Here is a 17985-nt window from a genome sequence, read left to right as displayed (position 1 = left end):
TATAAGGGTAATGTGGCATTTTATTGCGCGTTAACTACGAAGTGCACGCATGAATAAAATGTCTGTTTTGCTTTTCTGTGAGCAGAGATATCAGCCTTTGTTGGATGTACAGAGAGCCCCGGACTTCCACATGCCACACCGGAACTCCGAAGGCTCCAACCGCCGCATAGCCGACAGCCTTGCTGTACAAGTGGATAGTTGGTGTGGAAGTTGACTGGTTCGCCTTTAAGGACAGAGTTCCACCGTGAGAGTGCGGAACGGTTTGCAGCTACCAACATCTCCCTAACTATGACAACGGGACCCATTTGGGTAGTCATTGCAGAGTCATTCATGTGTGGTGTATCGGTTCACCCTTCCTCCGTGCGTCGGGGTTAGTGTGGATTCTCAGCAATCCGTCAAAGTGTCATTAAATAAGACTCCATGGTACCGTACCTGGAGGGGGTTGTCAAAGGCTCATTACATCCCCCTCTATCGACTCTCAGCGCCCGAACCACGTCCATCATGAGCAATCCAGCCAATGACCAGTTGGTTCTGACCCCTCTTCTCGGGAAAGTTGCGCTTATCACTGGCTCCTCGTCGGGGATTGGTGCTGCTATAGCAGCAGAACTATCACGTCAGGGTGCGCATGTTATTATCAACTATCCGTCCCCCTCCGAGGAGCCTCTTGCACGCGTAGTCAAGGACTCGCTCCCTGGGAAGTCCCGCTCCATTCTCGTTGAGTCGGATCTGTCGACTCCAGACGGCGTCAAAAGACTGGCAGATGCCGCATTTTCAGAATTCGGGAAAGTCGACTTCCTCATCAACAATGCCGGGTTGAGTATCCTCGACCGGGTGGACGAGGACTCCGACGATGATATACTCCGGACTTGGGACCAGATTATCAACGTCAACTGCCGTGGAATGCTGCTCCTCACGCGCGCTATTCTACCTATGCTAGCCCCCAGTGGTAGTCGGATTATCAATATCGGTAGTACCACTTCGCGGGACCCGGATCCTGACCTGACCATCTACGCCGGATCCAAAGGCATGATCGAGTCTTTTACCCGGTGTTGGGCTCGATACTTTCCGCGCAAATACGGGTGCACGGTCAACACGGTCGCTCCTGGGCCGATAGCAACAGAGAAGATGCTTTCCCTACCGGTAGAGTTCCTCGATGCCGTGCAGGAGAGATGCAAGGACATCCCTGTAGCAGCGCGGATGGGAGACCCCATAGATGTTGCTTGGACTGTGGCCGCGCTCTGTCATGAGAAATCTCGGTGGCTAAATGGGCTATACATTCCAGTTGCCGGGGGAGGCATTCTTGGTTAATTCGTTATCAGTCCGAGCTAATATTTAATTAATATACTTTCTGTCCCTGAGAGTGCATCCGTCAATGAGCGCCGGATAGTGCTCTTTTGCTTCTTCTGGCCAGGCTCTACCTCTTCCGGCTGACAGCTACCGTCTTTAAAGATAGCGACGTATTGATAGATTGCGGTAAACGATACTTGTTGGGCTAGTAGTATAGAGAGTCCCGGTGGCTTCGGAGTTCCATGTGGGCAGTGGGCAATGCGGCGGCAAAGCCGTCGTCTACGGTACTCAACTACCACATAAATAAGCATACGAGAATTTCACGGTGACTGGTCGCAGCTTGCTTGTACAACTTCCCATCGTTCACGTCTGGTAGGCCGGTATACCTTTACGAGTGCACCCGAGTTCAACAATGCCTACGACGCTGGATTGCTGTGCCAAGGGAAAGGGGGCAGACGGTAGATCCACCATATGATCTAATCACTCTCTCGATCAAGCAGCTAAGATATCTGTTATCTCTAGATACGAGTGTGGCCAAGGGGGCAATAATACAGATTGGTCCACTAGATGTATACGAAAGCAAACCGCCCGAGCTCACTGCGCATGCGCCATTGCTTCTGTTGCTCCCAGATGGGTTCGGGCTAGTGAAACACAACTTTCTTTTGGCGGATGCATTCGCAGCAAGAGGATGGAGGGTGTTGATACCAGACTACTTTGAAGGTGTTTAATATTCCCTTTCCGTTATCAGCTTTTCCATATCCGCCATAATGATGGCTTCCGTCGTCATAAGTTGCTAAGTTCTCGTCTAAAGGTAACCCAGTGCCTATCCAGCATCTACGGCGCAGTGATCCTGGTCTTTCTGAGGAAGATAAAGCAATCCTCCAGAACTTTGACCTGGACATGTGGCTAAAGGACCACTCTTGCGAACACGTCGACAACCTTCTTCAACAACTGACAGAAACCTTGGTACCATCCAAAAGTAGGGATCACAATGTCAGCCTAAATGTTGCGGGGTATTGCTTCGGCGGGAAGCATGCCTTGCGAATGGCAGGATGGAAGGGTGTCTCCTCTGTTGCTTCATTTCATCCGGTGAGGAAGTAACTCCCTTTCAAGACGTGCTTTACTAACTAGACCAAAGTTCAATGTTACACCGGAGGATGTACAGAGCATCATATGCCCAACATACATTGGCCTAGCTGAGCTTGACGACATGGTCCCGCCAACGCTGAAGGAGGACCTGGAGCGCTGGGGTTCCATATCGTCAGGCAAAACACCTGGGCGGGACAGGTCAGAGACCGCGCTGTCAATTTATCCAGGGATGGACCACGGCTTTGCAGCACGACCAGATACGGCAGATCCTGCGATCGCAGCCCAATATGCAAAGGCGTTGGAGGATGCTGTGGACTTCTTCTTGTCCAAGAACTAGCAACTCGTCGGATTTGTTTATCCCAGTTAGGTATGATGGCATGGCGTTGCATATGGGTCCAATGTCTTAGCGCATTCCAGTATATAGTGTAGCCCTGAAAGCCTCCTGCTGAGATTCTTTTCCTTGGTCTCGTACGAGTTAAAAAAAACATCGATTACTCAACCGCATGTCTCTTTACATATCATACGAACACGACAAAGAGGATGCCGATATTTTCTTGATGTACCCAGATGTTTTTCATTTCTTTGGTACTACAGGTCATGCTGAGATGGATTCCAGGTTCATTTGGCAGGTAATACCTAATTGGCTATTGCAGTCTACGGACGAAACTCTTAGTACTGTACAGGAGTTAGGAAGTAGTTCCAATACCAACTTTTATACCTAATTGACTATTGCAGTCTACTGTAACGCCCTCTACGCCATTCATTATGTCGCCAAAAAGCGGCTCATATCTGTCCTCCAATTCTCCATCAGGATCCTGTGGGGCGCTGCGCTGAGCTCAGGGTCGTCGCCCGCAATACCTGCAAAGAACCAGTCATCTTGGGCGGCGGTATCCGGGTTTGAGTCGTGAAGGCGCTGCTTGTTTGCTGCCGATATTGGGTTTACATAAAGCTGGAATACGCGTCTTCGCTCGTACGAATATTGGTCAAACAGAGCTTCCGACTGCCCCCGATTCAAGACCAGATCAAATGTCTGAGCCAATGCATCTGCATCAAGTATGCCTGTGTTGAGCCCAAGACCACCGATGGGCTTTAGTTACTAATGTTAGTCCTTGAATTGCATAAAAAGGACGTGTAATGGCCATGCACTCACGTTGTTGATATGTGCAGAGTCGCCAGCAAGTAGGGCCCTGCTTTTCCTCATTACCGGACATAACAGCTGGTGCATCTTGTAGGGTCTAAAGCGAACAATTTCGAAGTCCCGGTCACGCGGCCCAGTTATGTGCTTCTTGACCAGGTCTTCGACAAATGAGACGTCTTGAAGACGTTCGTCCGGGATGTCTGGGTCAGAAACCGCCATCGAGAAACGCCATAGGCCAGGCGAACCGGGGTTTATGGGCTCCAAAGGTGTGATAGCGGCCCAGTATTCCTGGTCCACAACCAGACAGCTGGGGATTTCGGGGACCTCAGGGACCGTCCACGAAACGTCAGTCGAGATCAGCCGTGCAGGCCAACTGTAGCCACATAACTTCAGACCAAGCGACCGTCGTACTGTTGACTGGCTTCCATCGGCGGCGACAATATAGCTGCCATGCAACACTATTGGATTACCATCCCGGCCCTCTACAGTCACCACCACACCGTCGTCGACTTCCTCGGATGAGACGAACCGGTGGCCAAGATGGACCTTTGCAAGGCCGCTCGCTTCGGACTCCTGAATTTTCCTCGCCGCTATCTTTACTAGCTGAGCCTGTGGCAGAAGAAGCAAGTAGGATCCAATGGGGTATTCTCCATCCACCGGCTGCGCAAAGGGGGCAGAGGCGATTATATCTCCCCATTTGAGACCGCCGACACCATCATCTGCGGCACGCTTCCGATAACATAGTCCAGCGGAACTGAGACCCTCTGCTTTTGCCTCCTCATACACTCCTGCCTCCTGGAGGACGAAATGCGATGGACCGAAGAAGCCCACCGCGCGTGGCTCGTCAGGGTAGGAAGCGGACGCTTCAACAACAACCACTGGGATCCCTCGGCGTGCTAGAAGAAGGCTGAGTATGGCACCGACTGGCCCAAACCCGACGATGATCACGGGCTTCATTGCTCACAGACAGTCCTGGTGTAGCTGGAGCACTGGGAAGAGGATATCGAAAATGGACACGACAAACAAGAGGCAAAACCACAAAACGCAGAAGGACGTGAAACCACTATAATAGAGAGAGCATCGGGCCCTTTTTGACTTTCGTCCCAATTGAGTCATTCTCAGACTGCCTCCAAATCGCCAGTCGCCGTCATTCCGGGCCTCGCGGTGGCTACGGGCGGAGCAATGACAACGATGAATGACATAATTGGGAAATACACTTCCAAGACCGCAAATCCTCGTCTTCACCCTGGTGTGCGTCAAGCTGAGCAGCTGGTCTCGGGGCGCTCGTTGTAATCGGAGTTCGGTGTGGTCGCCGGAACTCCGAGAGCGGCTGCACCTCCTAGGACGGTTTACAACGGGCCTACCGGTAATAATCTGATTTCCGTCGCGCACAAACTCGGATTTCGCACGATTGTCTGGTTGGCTACGCCGTGTTCTTAATGTGTAAAGGCTAAGGGCCGGAGGAAATACGTGACAAGCCCCAGCAAGACATAGTTTCCTACCCGTATCCTTCTTAGCATGTATAGGCCCTCACGGCGTTGAAATAGCGACCGACTCTCTCCGGTATCGCCGGGTCTCGTTGGCCTTCCTGTCCCTGGTCTTCGGTCAAACAGATTCCTACAAAGGTTCGTGGATGGGGATGGTGGGAATTATATTGCTGAAAGGCAGCGGCAATCAATTTGCGTCTAGTCCATTTCGGATAGCGAGCACAACCTTGAGAAGAGCCTGTGTGAGTTTCCAGACTTTCAACCCTGTAAGGATCTCAGCCGTCTCGTCAAGGACTTGCTTCCATCCCGTCTCGCAGCATAGCACTGGAACGCCATGCACACCGACAACCACGTTTCCGCCTTCTCGTGCCCAGTTCAATATTTTGAAGAATGTTGGATCTCCCACAGGTCCTAAATGGTCTATTTTCAGTCCTGGCCCTTGCGAAGGCTGCGTGGCGGGCAGAACCAGCCCCATGGTCATCAGAAGCACGCCAGCGTGGAAGACCAGGAAGGGCTCCATTGACATGTTCTCAGGGAATCGTCTAGCCAAGGCGAGAATTTGTGCACAGTGGAATGCCACGACGCGTGCAAGTCTGACATTCTCCGAAGCCCATTGTTTCATAAGGGCTTCTGCAACCCGACCATCTTCTGTCCGCTGGAGCAGGGAATTGCGCAGAAACGAGTAGTAGAAGTTCATGAGCGTACCAGCACCGTATATATGTGCCAGGTGGACAATATGCATTGCGTGGACCGATCGTGCAACCTCAGTCTTCGTGTGAGTATGTGACAGCGAGACGGGGAATTGCCAGAACCAGTCCACGGTATCCTGTACTTTCTGTCGGACCTCCTCCAGCCGGTCGCCAATTAGGCTGTCCATTGGCGTCGTTGCGACCTCTTTGAGACTCCACATCATCCTGCTCAGTGACAGCAGAATGACAATCCGATGCCGCTCATTATCGACCGTCTCCGCGACATTCCGGTTTCCGTCTAGAAGGCTCTTGATTATCGGTTGCAGCCGGGGGCCTGTTGGCTGAAGGTTCACCATTGGCTGCAGCGATGACCATGCGTAGGCGGACCCAGCATCCCAGTGTTTCATGGAAGATGGAAGAGTCATGGCAGCATCCGCTATATTCAGGAGCGGTCGATCATTCTGCAGAAGAGCGATACAAGTGTCGTATTCCTGCACAGCCAGGGTAGAGTAGCAATCAGTAGGGAGAACGTGCAGATATAGATATGAATACCATGGTATCGTGTGCTCACATAAACTGCCCAGCCCAAACGCCGGTGTCTTTCCTGGCGGATCCACTCCTTCCAACTGTCTTCAAGTGAGTCTGATGCTGGCGGTTGGGGTTCTGGGTCTCGAAAGAGCCCCATATATTTGGCGTAATAAACCAAGGAGCTTCGACACGACTCACTCAGTTCGAAGAGGCGTTCGTTACCGCTTCCGTACCCGTGTAGTGCTTGTAAAAGCTGCGCTGTCAAAAGTGGTTCTGTCCGAACAAACCGGCGGTCGTACTCTGACTGCGCGTGTGGATAGGAGGACGAGTTTAGTTGTTGAAGTGACGTACGGCATATAGCTGCAAGTATGAGTTTACAGGTATGGTGCAGTACTTACCATGTAAAGTATTAATCGACGGTTCAACTCGGACGTCGCAATCGCAAAGGCCTCATTCCCGTCTAAATCAGAGTAGCACGCACCGATTGTGACCATTGCTAAAGTGACAATCAGGCTCTCTCCTGGGTCGAACGTTGGCCGATGAATTATCGGAAATTGCTAGAGGGGGTTGATGTTAGCTGCCGGAGTATGTAGCTTCAGAAAAGGAAGAGCGATTCGGAGCTTGCCTGGTGGAAATGTACAAAGTACATGTCAATGCAGTGGTTCACAGTCTCTTCAGTGGGGAAGGACTCTATTTCAATGGGTTTCCAGGGGCTTCGTTCGGATGGTAATTGAATGCACCGCTGTAGAGCATGATGAACTGAGGGACAAACCTCCCCTGTGGTAAAATGCCTTAATGTTCGATGGGTTCCTGCAGCGTTGCCTAGAGGAGGTAGGACGACACTTTGCATGGAGCGGGCACGGAGCTCCATAGGCCATGGATCATCTGGAGGTGGTACGTCGCGGAGTTCAGGGGTAGGCAGGTTTCCCTGGATCCAGCTATCCCTGTCCGACTTTGAAGCGGTGGCGGAATGAGAGGAAGATATTGGAAGGGTAGTCAGTGGTTGCGTTGGGCTTGTGAACGGGATCCCCATATATCCCATTGCAGGTTGCTCAGCCATCAGTAGGGTATTTAAATCATGGCTATTGCTATCAAATACCCATTCGAGATTTGAGGAAAACCCGCTATAGTCAGGCATGTAAAGTGGGTTGAAAAGGCCATCTCGAGGAAGATCATCTGGCGATTGGTTGGTTGTATGACCGGCCGGCGGCTGCACCAGGTCCAACATGGGATATAGCTGCGAAGTCGAGGCATTCTCACCCATCGTCCCCTGGAAAGGCTCCTGCGGAGTTGGTTGCACTGTGGTACATGCCGGACCCGGCGGCAGGCGCTCGTTAGAATGGCGATTGGCATTGTAAGTGCAGGGAACATTGCGTTTTATACAAGAGGAGCATGAGGGCTGCTCGCATTCACAGCGTATTTTTGCCCTGGCCGCAGATGGTTAGGGAAACCTCACAGAGCAAGCATGGACGACAACAGACCTAGAGCAGGGAATACAAGCCTTGCGCCTGGACTTTGGTTGGTTGCGCCTCCTAGCGTGGATTTGAGCATGGCGCGACAATGTATCCCTGGGCAGTCATCTCTTATTAGCAGTGGTGGAAACGACAGGATGGAGAGATGCCGTGCCTCCGGTCAAACTGACGGTCGCAGATGGCGCAGGAATACCTCGCCTGCGACCGGCCCCTGTCGACATGGACCGGGGGGGTAGATGGAGCGTCGGGCAAGGTGAAACTCATGCTGGGGGAGTGAAAGAGGGCGATGAGATGAGGGTGGCTTGAGGGACTCGGGGAACTTGAGGGGACGATCGGCTGTTGGGGGTAAATCCCGGGGTTCCCCGCATAACTACATAACTACATAACTCGGTTCCAGCCTTAATGCACACGAACGTTGCCTCAGGCCATCAGCCGGACAGCTTTGGTATCTAAGAAATACTTAGTGAGTAACCCCCTGAGCACCCTTATCAAAGCGGCCTCATATAAATAGGGCAAGGCGGGTCGATTCTAGAAAATGAAGTCTATATGGGGACATCTATGCTCTAAAATGGCATTGTGTCACGTCCATGCAGGAAGTAATAACACCGTCTATTATTTTTTCAGCTTTGATAAAGTGTCACCATTGGTCAGTTAATTCTTGGGCGCTGGTGTAAATGTACGTTGCACGGATAGGATCAGCATATATACAGCAGGCTCAACCCAACTAAAGCTTCGCATCCTTCTTCTGCACCCGAATCAATGCCCTCCCATTGCTAAGCACAACCTGTCCCCTCTGGTTCTTCGTCGCAAACCGGATCTCCTCAAACCCATCAACGACCTCGCCAGTCCGCCACATCTCCGTCGTAAGCTTATCGCCCGGCTTCACCGGCGACGCAAACCGCGCCTGGAACTNCTTAAAGTTCTTCGGGTCGCTGCCGCCGAAGGCCTGGAGCACGCTGTGCGCGGTCGCGTTCCAGCTGTACAGCCCGTGGATGATGATACCACCGAAGCCCATCTGCTGGCCGGGCTCGGGCGTCGCGTGGAGCGGGTTGTAGTCGCCGTTTAGCCTATCTATATTAGCAAAACTCGTAAAACCTGCCGCGGACGCATACCGATAGAGCTGGGCCGTCTCAGCCGTCGTCTGGTTCTCAGACACGGCATCTGGCTTTCGGTCCTTGGGAGAGGGGTAGTTCGGCGTCGCGGGGCCTGCAAATCAGTCAATAAATCATAAATCTGCTTCATAATAAACAATGTTTGACAAGACAAACCCTTCGGTCCACCCCAACCACCCTGCCCAACATAGAACGCGCTACTATTGACAATCGAATACACCTCGCCAGACTGCGCATCGACAATCGACTGCTCGGTCTCAACAACCGAGGCCTTGCCCTTGTCGTACACCCCGACGACCTTGTTGCGCAGCTCGAATTTCCTACCCGCACTGCTGGTCGGCAGCTGCTTGAGCACGGTGATCTTGCGCTGGCCGTCGACGACGCGCCGGGCGTCGAATTTGGGCACGCCCGGGATGGGACTGCCTTTTGAGCGGGCGTAGAAGTCGGTTACTTCTTGGTCGGTGAGTTTGAATGCTGCTACTATCAGTACATTGCCGTCTACCAAAGAACAGGTGGGGGGCTTACGCAGGATAATGGGGTAGGTAGGGAAGACGGCAAAGTTTGGGTGCAGTTCCTAGTCCGTTAGAACAGTTCAATTCTCCATTTAGTGAACACCTACAAAGAGAAAGTGCAGTTCGTTGGAGGTCGCGCCGATGCTGTTTGCGAAGAGCAGGGCATCGCGTTTGAGCCAGGAGACCTCCTGGGCGGGGAATTGGTGACCTGCGCCGGGACCAGACATGTTGATAGTAGTAGTATGGCTGTATATGAGGAAATCGTCAGTTGAACTGGAAATATGGAAGGTGGAAAGTACTTAAACGGTGGTTATGCGGGGACAACAGCCTCGGCTGTGGAGAACCTCAGGCCGAGCTCCCGGCTGGCAGCTCGGCTTATTAGTCATCATCTCCGCCCGATGTCGGACTCTGTATTCCTTTATTATTCTTCTCTGTTCTTGTATATACTTCCAGGGCATTCACTTTCTGATAATAAATTATGTCAGGTCCTTTAATACCGCGTTCTAACTTTGTATCCACGTAGTATTGGGCCATAGTGATCCCACTAGTAAGGCCAAGTAAAGTGTCCAGAATATATTTCTGGAGTGCGTGGGTAAACGAAGGTGTCAAAGATATATTTTTTACTGAGAAGGTCTTTAAAGCACTGTCCTAGGACAATCTTAATAGATAACAGGTAAACAAATGTATTTCTATATAAATGTGGACCTGACTGAACCAACTTCCCTTCGAATAGACTAAAAGCTCAGTCTGCACCACCCAAGCTCTCGCTCAACGAGAAACCGCTGTTTTAATGGAACATATCAAGCGCGGTCTCGAAGTGGTAGAGACCTTTGATCACCTATGACTTATGTAAAAGATAGTTTCGGGATGAGATATGACGATATCTAGTATTTCTTTCCTACCTCTCGCTCCTATTTCTGTTCTTTCTATAATAGGCAATGCCAAGACTGTTGGGTAAATAAATAAAGACAATTTTGGATGCTTTGGTGAGATATGATATAGATGATTGCCTGGTTAACTGGCCACTGCTGTGACTAATCGGTTCGTTCCTACAAAAGAGCGAGGCTGATCCTGCTGGACCAACACCCGATGTTCCTGGCTTGTGCCGTATACCTCTGAATAGTCGACCTCCACTCTGCATCATGGCGAATTCCACTACCTCCATAGCCCTCACCCCGCTCGACCACACTCTCCCCAAATTCTACCTGCCTTATATGCTGTACTTCAACACCCCAGACACAAAGACTGCTTTTCAGACCCTACACGACGGCGTCAAGAAGCTGGTCTCCCACCTCCCATGGCTGGCAGGCGATGTGACCTACAGCAGTGAACCCTCCGGTCCCCAAAACAGAGGGCACATCGTCGCACCATCCGGTCCACTCGAAGCAGTTCCCATGCTGCACGTCAAATCGTTTGATCGCGACGATGACTCGCACACTCTACCGATGAACTCCTATCTGCCTCTGCCGTGCTTTATCCCGCCGTCCCAGCAACGCCCCGTCGTCCGATTCCAGGCAAACGTCTTTCCGAACAGAATCATCCTCGTCATGTCATTTCTGCATTTTGCCCTTGATGGTACAGGTGCTGGAGTAATTCTACGGGCCCTCGCCGAGTGCTGCTGCAACGCCAAATCCGCACCCAATGCTACCGGAATGGCCAGTACAACAGCCAGCGTTGCGGAGAATGAAATCAACCTCCGGAACCAGATCTCCTCGTGGCCTTCCCGCTGCAACGCCCCGGTGAGCACACAGTCGCTGGAGCTGGCGACGCCATTCTTCGACCCCAACATCACCTCAGAGCAGTGGGCTGCCATGGAAGCCGCGATGTCCTCCGGCGTCAGGACTAGGCGGTTTACTTTCAGCGCGGAGAAGATTGCCTTGCTCAAGCAGACTTGCAGCAGCGAGTTTCTGCCGCGTCTCTCGCCCTCGTCGGCGTTCGTCTCTAGTAATGATATAGTCACTGCGGTGCTGGGGATTGCTGTTGATAGGGCCCAGGACCCGTCGAAAGCACGAAGAAGGAATGATGAGAGTGAGAACGAGAACGCCCGTCTTACATTGACTGTGGATCTGCGCTCGCGCGTGCAGCCTCCCCTGCCGAGTACATTTGTCGGGAACATGAATTACCCAGCTTACTGTGAGATACAGCATCTCGGACAGGACCAGTGGTCCAAGCCCTCACAGGACAACAACAACAACAACAACAGGAACAACGAGGAGGAAGCAGACCTCCTCGCCCTTACCCAGCTTGCGCTCCAGCTCCGGGGCAAGCTCAGCTCCATGAACGAGTCCCTCGCCTACAGTGTCTCTGCGGCAGTGGCGGACCTGGAAGACTGGACCAAGCTCGAGTCAAAGCCAGGGAATGTGGTCGTTACTACATGGCGACACCTCGACTCTTACGCACTTGATTTTGGGGACGATCTGGGCAAGATCGTGGACTTTGAGGCTGGGTTGTCTCTTATTCCGGGGGCTTGCATTGTCTTGCCTGCTCGGGAGAAGGCACAAAAGGGGGAGGCGGCGGAGTCAGTGCCCTGGGAAGTGAATATTACAGTGAAACCGGGGGATATGGATGTCCTTGTGGGTGATCCTCTGCTTGCTATGATTTTGGCTTAGGTCTTTTTTTTTGGGATGGAGACGTGACTGGGGAAGGAAGCACCATTATTGTACGGAGTACGGCTCGTCTAGTCGTCAGACTACACACGATCAGCGGGCAGTGGGAACATCGGCTGAAGCGGCTCACCCCTGAGCTTCGAATCACGTCTCTTACGGAATCCAGGAGATCGATCCGAATGGCTTGACGCCATGCCACCACCGCCCCGCTTCCTCCAAGCCTTGAGATTGCCCAGGTAGGTTCTCGGCCAAGCTATATAAGGTTAGGGTATTAGCAGATAGTACGCTGGTGAAGTTCCCTGTGATAAAGTTACATAATAAAGTAGAAGTCACTTAACAAGTGATACGCAATTTCAACTTCGTTTACAGTCTAGCGGTAGTAGTTGTCATGCCTGATATTGTCTTTAAGTTGAGTAGAGAATTTCTCTTACCTATTATAAAATACCTTCTGGCTGAACATTCATATATCTGAACAGCGCTAAACCATTGCTACGGAGTTGGATTAAAACTACGAACGACATTGCTGATTTGAGATATATTGAACACCGTCTCTGTTATGTCGACATGGAAACTCTTCACAATACCGGTAAACAACAAAGCTACAGTGTATTGTAGTCTGGGCTATTGAGCGAACTATTGGGGTAATACGACGGATTCTCTACTGCAGCAGCATCGGCGAAGGAAAGGTAATACTGATGGCCCAATTTGAAGGATGGCCAGCTGGTCACGGATTTGGAAGCTGGTGATCCCTATTCCTATATCAATGAATGGAGAGGAGCCAGCGTGTAAATGAACTGGAATTTCTAATCCTTGAGCTGTTCGTCCATCATCCGTGCTGGGTAGGACGTCTTCACAATTCCAACCACTTACCAAAACCGACAAGAGCATGCTCACCGTCTTTCGAAGGATGACAAAAGACTACGAATAGTCACCAGTCGCAGAAATAGTGCGGGAGATCTCAACGTAAGCCATGATAACCGAGGTATCGCACATGGTATAGCCTCAACTCGTGGGCTGGATCCACAGCGCGTCCGGTTTACATCTGATGCTCTTGATCGTACTCCGTATATCACCACGTCACGCAGCTCTAGATCCATGCGTACGACCTCGTGCAGATCGAGGCAAAGTGGAAGAAGTGACGGCTCGTGAGGCCGTAAACAGGGGTGCGGCTGTCGTTGCACTGCCTGACAGCCAAAATAAGCCTCGGCCTGGCTTCGTTTTCCATACTGAATAGTCCAGTAGCCGACGAGACTGGCTCTCGTGGGGGATGCAAAAGAAGCAAAAAATAAACTAGGGCCTGGCTGTGCTACCTCGAGGATCCAGAGACGGAGACGGTCCGCGGCGGATGGACGGGTGAGTTACCGAGTTTCTTCACTATGGCCCGTTCCGGTAGAGACCGCGAGATTGTTTGAGTGAATTCTGACAATTTGTCTTGAGGAGTGTGGAGTGTGGAGTGTGGACAGTGGGCTCAGGGCTGAGCAAGTGGTGGCAGTAGGTATTATTCAGGAAGGCGACTGGGAAGATGGTGAGAGTTGGCATGGATGGTGCGATTGCGAGAGTTCCACTTCTTGGAGCGGGAAAATTGAGCAGAAGCTGCTAAGTTGAGCAGTCATTTGAATCGAGACTCGAGATTCGCATTTCGATGTGTCTTTGCTGGGGACGATGACGGGGTGACTGTGCCGCAGTGTACTTGCAATAGGGCAGGGTGGACAACACGGGCTGCATTTGTATCAATGGTCGCAAAGTGATTGGCCGGGGTGCATTGGGAAACGCAGGGGTAAAAGAACTGGACATTAGCAGCAACGTTATTCGCAGCGAACGTGCCGAATTGTGCAACCTGCAGCAGGGGATTTGGAATACTGGGGCCGCCGCCCATACAGCCGGGACAGGCACAGAGTTAGCGGTGAGAATCACGCACTGAGACTGGCGGGGACGGCGTTTTAGGATGCAGAGCCATGCAGGGAACAGGCCACATATAAAGGTAATTAAACTGTGTGGTTCGGTGGTTCCTCTTGACAAATTCTCCTGCGGCCGCCGTCGGTCCCCTGTCGATCCGCTCATGCTGCCCACGCCCAATAAGCACGCCCACAACGCCCGATCGGCGCAAATTGGGCAGGCCTGAATTTCAATAGTCTGGAGAGAGGAGCCCCAGCCCTGACTACATCAGGCAAGTGCGTAATAATGTGGATGCAATTGGCCAAGAGTTATGCACGACGAACCTGTGATTGCGGCCGTGATTTGCAAATATCCAGACGGGCAGATATATAAGCAAGTGGTGGGAGACCTTATCCGAGCCCTAGCAGCAGCACATACGCAGTCCTCAGTACACCTCACAAGACCAACATGAAGCTCTCAGTCATTGTCGGCCTCGTCGGGGTGGCCTCCGCCACCTCCCATGCCGGCCTGCACCTGCACATCGGCCAGAAGCTGGGCAGCCACGACTGGAAGCCCGCTGGACTTGACGACGGTAATCCCCCGCTGCCTCTATCGCTATCGTTATCGTGTGTGGAATGTGGATAGGCCCAACTGACGCACGACCCCCAGCCCGCAGCCCGTGCCCTATGCTCAACACCCTCGCCAACCACAACTACCTCCCCCGCGACGGCCGCAGCATATCCCAGTCAGTCTGGACCGATGCCCTCGTCAACGCTCTGAACTTCGACCCTGCGACCGCCAAGGCTCTCTTCGGCAATGCCATCCTCGCCAACACCTCGGACGGAGCCGGCGAGTTCGACCTGTATGTCAAAGACTACTCTGCAGCACCAGGACATTATACTAACAAGCCAGTGACCAAATGAACGTCCACAACCTCCTCGAACACGACGCCAGTCTCAGGTACCCCCATCTCCCTCTCTGCCTCTTTATCTCCTGCTGTATCTCATACTGATAATGTAATCCAGCCGCTCCGACGCCTACTTCGGCAACAACCACCTCTTCGACCCTACCGTCTTCGCCCAGACGCGCTCGTACTGGACCGATCCCACCCTCACCGCGACGATGCTCGCAAACAGCAAGCTCGCGCGCCAGATCCACTCCAAGGCTTTCAACCCGACGTACACCTACCCGCAGACCACCGAGGAGACCAGCTACAACGAGGCTGGATTCCCGATTATTGCCTTTGGAAACATGGAGGAGGGCACTGTTCGCCGCGACTGGGTGGAGTATTGGTTTGGTATGTTCTCCATTCCTTTCATACCTTTACCTTCAATGGATGATGAAGATGGAGTTTTGTGCTGACGTATTTATCTATTTGCAGAGAACGAGCGTCTCCCCACAGCTCTCGGCTGGAAGGTCCGCGAGGAACCCATCACGGAGGAGAAGATGGGCAAGGTCGTCAAGCGCATCACGGACGCCCTGAACCTGGTGACGGGGTCCAGCGACAAGGATGGCTCTGGGTCTGGGAAGCAGAAGAGAAACCCTCACTCGGTCTCGTAAACTGGTACCCAGTGAGCTAGTTGGATCTTGTACTGCACTGCACTGCACTGCCCTGCTTTCTCTGTCTCTGTCTACTGGCAGATCAGTTGTTTATTTTATATTGAATCATTCGTTTCTCGGCCTGTTCGCCGGGCCTGTTTCCTTGACTAATAGATTGGGTTTAATATATGGATTACGGTCTCTCATCATCTCCCTTTGTTGTTTTTTCTCTTGTCTTCTGTGGCTGGAGGGGGAATATTCCAGAAAAGTCATGGATTATTGTGGCTATGCGAAGTGCGTGGGCGTTGGCTGTGCTGTTAAGGGTGCTTGCTGGCAGTTGGCGGCTCAGCAGCACAAAGCAGCACAACAACAACAGCACTGCGCAGCAGCTGCCAACTGGCAACTGGAAGATCATGCCTCGACCAGTAGAAAGGGGCCCGAGCACACAGTGACGGCAGAGTTCGTGGTGCTGCATTTTCTGCGTTGGTTGTTTCAGCCGCGCAGTCGAGTCAGTCAGGGCTCCATTGCCGAGGGACGATCGGCTGGGGCGCGAGGCTGTCTGGGTGCCATGCACAACCTGTCTAAGCCTTGCGAGTGCTCGAAGCATACAAGCCTGCCGGTGTAAGCCTGCTACTGGGGTTGAAGGAAGGTAATGTCGTCAGATTCATACATGTCTAGAAGTCTAGTAGTAACTCCGTCGAACAAACCCGAAATCCATACATTCGTAACACCCATCGCAGCTGTAATGCTGTAACCTCTTTAGTACTCGGAAGGTAAACGAAAAAAAAGAAAAAAAGAAAGGAAAGTGTAGAAGAAGAAAACCAGCAGATCAATGACGACGCTTCTTGTGCTGGCCCAGATGATCTTTGCGACCAAAGCAGCGGCCACAATTAGACACTGGGCATTCATGGGCCCTGGGCGAAACATGGATTGTCTTGATGTGGCGCATCAAATCAGCCTCGCGGCGGAAGCAATTCTTACTCGTACAATTCTCCCATCTGCACTGCAGACCGGGGCTGTCGCGCGAACTAGCAAAGGTCAGCGACAGCGTCGTCAGCAGGATGGCCGTGACCTGGCCTGGCCTGGCCTGGGGAAGTGGTAAAGCCAACCTTGAGTTCTGACCGGTCTGACTCTGACAGGCAGACTGCTGGGGGGTTCCATTCAGTCGACCGTGATACAGCCGGGCGTGACACTGACGATTGGCAATGCCAGCGTTTGGGCCGTTTGACGCCGAGTCCACGCGTTCCTGCAGGGGTTTATCGAGAGCACTATGAGTCGGACTGTCGGTCCATCCTTGTTGGAATGGAATTTCGGCGCGGCGATCGCTGTAGTATCCCTGTTGTTCTGGGACCGGCGACTGCGAGGCAGTGGCAGTGGTCGCAAGTTGGAACTGCGCATTCTGCAAAGCGTCGTCTTGCACTCCAGCCAGCACAGGGCCACCTACGGCCCCAGTCCAGTCATACAAGGGTGAATAGATATTTGGAAACGCAGCAGTTATTGGATCCAAGGCGGGTTCGGTGTTGGTGTATTGAGTGTATGGGTGGTCGCGGTCGTAGTCATCCGGCCGTTGGGGGTCCATCTTGAAGTCGACGTTTACGAGTAGGACACGAAAATAATACTGGTGAACAAGAGACCGTTTGATCCGGGGAAGGGACTCAGTTATATAGTAGGGACGGGAATGGTGACAAAAGGAGGGGCCCCGTCTACCACAAAAAAGAAGGCTTCCAGAAGGTTATGCCCAGATCTCGATCTATCGAGCCATCGAAGGGCCACGGATGCACCTGTAGTGATAATACCTATTCAGGGTTTCGCCATCCCAGGAAAAAGGCGCAAAGAAATCAGTACGAAGCGTTCAATCCACCGACGAGTGAACCAGCCGCGGACCCTATCCAATTCCGGTAAAAAAAGAAAAAAGAAAAGAGGTTCTATAACGGCGGACGATCGAGGCGGCCAATACTTGAATGGTGTCTGTCGATGCGCGAGAGGGCGCAGAGGCCTGCACGTAAGACTGGGTAGATTGTGCCTTGTACAGCTGCAGGCCACTCAATCGTCCTGCTTAAGAATGCAGCCTTTCCCAGCAAGGTACTACTCTCTCCACATAGCACAGCCTCTGCAATTACTTAATTATTGGGCTTCGTTCGACTGATCTGCCGCCGCTGGCAAAGCCTCACCGGCACTTGTGGCTTCTCGGGTTGAGAGAAGGAGGCGTCATTGGCAGTGGCTATTAGCCCTCTAATGGTAGACACGACGAGGGGCTTCTCTATACGATCGCCAACTTTTGATGGCGTATCGTTAATGCTCCTGTCGTGTCAGGCAGAGACTTCCCGGACAACGCCCAAGGCTGTTATGGTATGAACCCTAATTCCCTGACTCCGATTCACACGAATAGCGTCACCCCATGACACAGCGATTAAGGCGGTTGTAGGTTCGCCTAGTCCAAGGTATAAGTTTCTACCCACTGCGAGCCGATACCTTAGCTAACATACACCGTGCTTATACACCAGTGCACTTGATTGGCATACTTGCCTCGTCCATGCCGACAGCAGCATCCATTGCTCCAAGTATAATAGAGTGTGATATGGAGGGGAAATGCGTCTGGTCCTTCGAACCTACCGGCTCAGCCTTGTGCCTCCATCAGCAGGGCCGTTCGC

The 17985-nt window shown here is 52.3% G+C and overlaps 10 protein-coding genes across 10 annotated transcripts; 6 read left to right on the top strand and 4 right to left on the bottom strand.

The window, feature by feature from the left end:
* Nucleotides 1-501: 501 nt before the first annotated feature.
* Nucleotides 502-1308, top strand: ASPSYDRAFT_86967 (SDR family NAD(P)-dependent oxidoreductase; the record flags this gene model as incomplete). The annotated part of the gene is made up of 1 exon (XM_040851755.1): nucleotides 502-1308. The coding sequence occupies one exon, from the start codon at nucleotides 502-504 to the stop codon at nucleotides 1306-1308; it is 807 nt and encodes a 268-aa protein (XP_040704183.1).
* Nucleotides 1309-1699: 391 nt separating this feature from the next.
* On the top strand, nucleotides 1700-2713 carry ASPSYDRAFT_86966 (dienelactone hydrolase family protein; the record flags this gene model as incomplete). Its single annotated transcript, XM_040851754.1, has 4 exons — nucleotides 1700-1745; nucleotides 1810-2007; nucleotides 2099-2376; nucleotides 2426-2713. 4 exons carry the CDS (start codon nucleotides 1700-1702, stop codon nucleotides 2711-2713), a joined length of 810 nt encoding a protein of 269 aa, XP_040704182.1.
* A 426-nt stretch (nucleotides 2714-3139) lies between these two features.
* On the bottom strand, nucleotides 3140-4471 carry ASPSYDRAFT_147408 (FAD-dependent oxidoreductase; the record flags this gene model as incomplete). The annotated part of the gene is made up of 2 exons (XM_040841711.1): nucleotides 3140-3463; nucleotides 3527-4471. The coding sequence occupies 2 exons, from the start codon at nucleotides 4469-4471 to the stop codon at nucleotides 3140-3142; spliced, it is 1269 nt and encodes a 422-aa protein (XP_040704181.1).
* A 358-nt stretch (nucleotides 4472-4829) lies between these two features.
* On the bottom strand, nucleotides 4830-8027 carry ASPSYDRAFT_730870 (uncharacterized protein). The gene is made up of 6 exons (XM_040850691.1): nucleotides 7845-8027; nucleotides 7700-7786; nucleotides 6844-7645; nucleotides 6617-6775; nucleotides 6262-6522; nucleotides 4830-6181 (listed from the first exon to the last, which is right to left on the bottom strand). Exons 1-6 carry the CDS (start codon nucleotides 7952-7954, stop codon nucleotides 5189-5191), a joined length of 2412 nt encoding a protein of 803 aa, XP_040704180.1. The 5' UTR covers nucleotides 7955-8027; the 3' UTR covers nucleotides 4830-5188.
* Nucleotides 8028-8270: 243 nt separating this feature from the next.
* Nucleotides 8271-9620, bottom strand: ASPSYDRAFT_42100 (putative peroxisomal dehydratase). Its single transcript, XM_040846412.1, has 5 exons — nucleotides 9422-9620; nucleotides 9328-9376; nucleotides 8959-9276; nucleotides 8803-8896; nucleotides 8271-8757 (listed from the first exon to the last, which is right to left on the bottom strand). The coding sequence occupies exons 1-5, from the start codon at nucleotides 9539-9541 to the stop codon at nucleotides 8415-8417; spliced, it is 924 nt and encodes a 307-aa protein (XP_040704179.1). The 5' UTR covers nucleotides 9542-9620; the 3' UTR covers nucleotides 8271-8414.
* Nucleotides 9621-10271: 651 nt separating this feature from the next.
* ASPSYDRAFT_42099 (uncharacterized protein) lies at nucleotides 10272-12162 on the top strand. The gene has a single exon (XM_040846411.1). It carries the CDS (start codon nucleotides 10457-10459, stop codon nucleotides 11921-11923), a length of 1467 nt encoding a protein of 488 aa, XP_040704178.1. The 5' UTR covers nucleotides 10272-10456; the 3' UTR covers nucleotides 11924-12162.
* A 2301-nt stretch (nucleotides 12163-14463) lies between these two features.
* ASPSYDRAFT_96189 (peroxidase family protein) lies at nucleotides 14464-15292 on the top strand (the record flags this gene model as incomplete). Its single annotated transcript, XM_040853216.1, has 4 exons — nucleotides 14464-14657; nucleotides 14708-14755; nucleotides 14821-15092; nucleotides 15177-15292. Coding segments are annotated over 4 exons (630 nt in total), but the record flags the coding sequence as incomplete, so codon positions are not given.
* ASPSYDRAFT_730806 (uncharacterized protein) lies at nucleotides 15101-16061 on the top strand. Its single transcript, XM_040850690.1, has one exon. It carries the CDS (start codon nucleotides 15306-15308, stop codon nucleotides 15957-15959), a length of 654 nt encoding a protein of 217 aa, XP_040704176.1. The 5' UTR covers nucleotides 15101-15305; the 3' UTR covers nucleotides 15960-16061.
* A 102-nt stretch (nucleotides 16062-16163) lies between these two features.
* ASPSYDRAFT_130052 (uncharacterized protein) lies at nucleotides 16164-16913 on the bottom strand (the record flags this gene model as incomplete). Its single annotated transcript, XM_040840550.1, has 1 exon — nucleotides 16164-16913. One exon carries the CDS (start codon nucleotides 16911-16913, stop codon nucleotides 16164-16166), a length of 750 nt encoding a protein of 249 aa, XP_040704175.1.
* On the top strand, nucleotides 16873-17642 carry ASPSYDRAFT_730730 (uncharacterized protein). Its single transcript, XM_040850689.1, has one exon. It carries the CDS (start codon nucleotides 17013-17015, stop codon nucleotides 17478-17480), a length of 468 nt encoding a protein of 155 aa, XP_040704174.1. The 5' UTR covers nucleotides 16873-17012; the 3' UTR covers nucleotides 17481-17642.
* Nucleotides 17643-17985: the final 343 nt, after the last annotated feature.

This window comes from Aspergillus sydowii (genome assembly GCF_001890705.1).
Source record: "Aspergillus sydowii CBS 593.65 unplaced genomic scaffold ASPSYscaffold_3, whole genome shotgun sequence".
NCBI classification, from domain to species: Eukaryota; Fungi; Ascomycota; class Eurotiomycetes; order Eurotiales; family Aspergillaceae; genus Aspergillus; species Aspergillus sydowii.
This window is presented reverse-complemented; position numbering and strand designations above follow the sequence as displayed.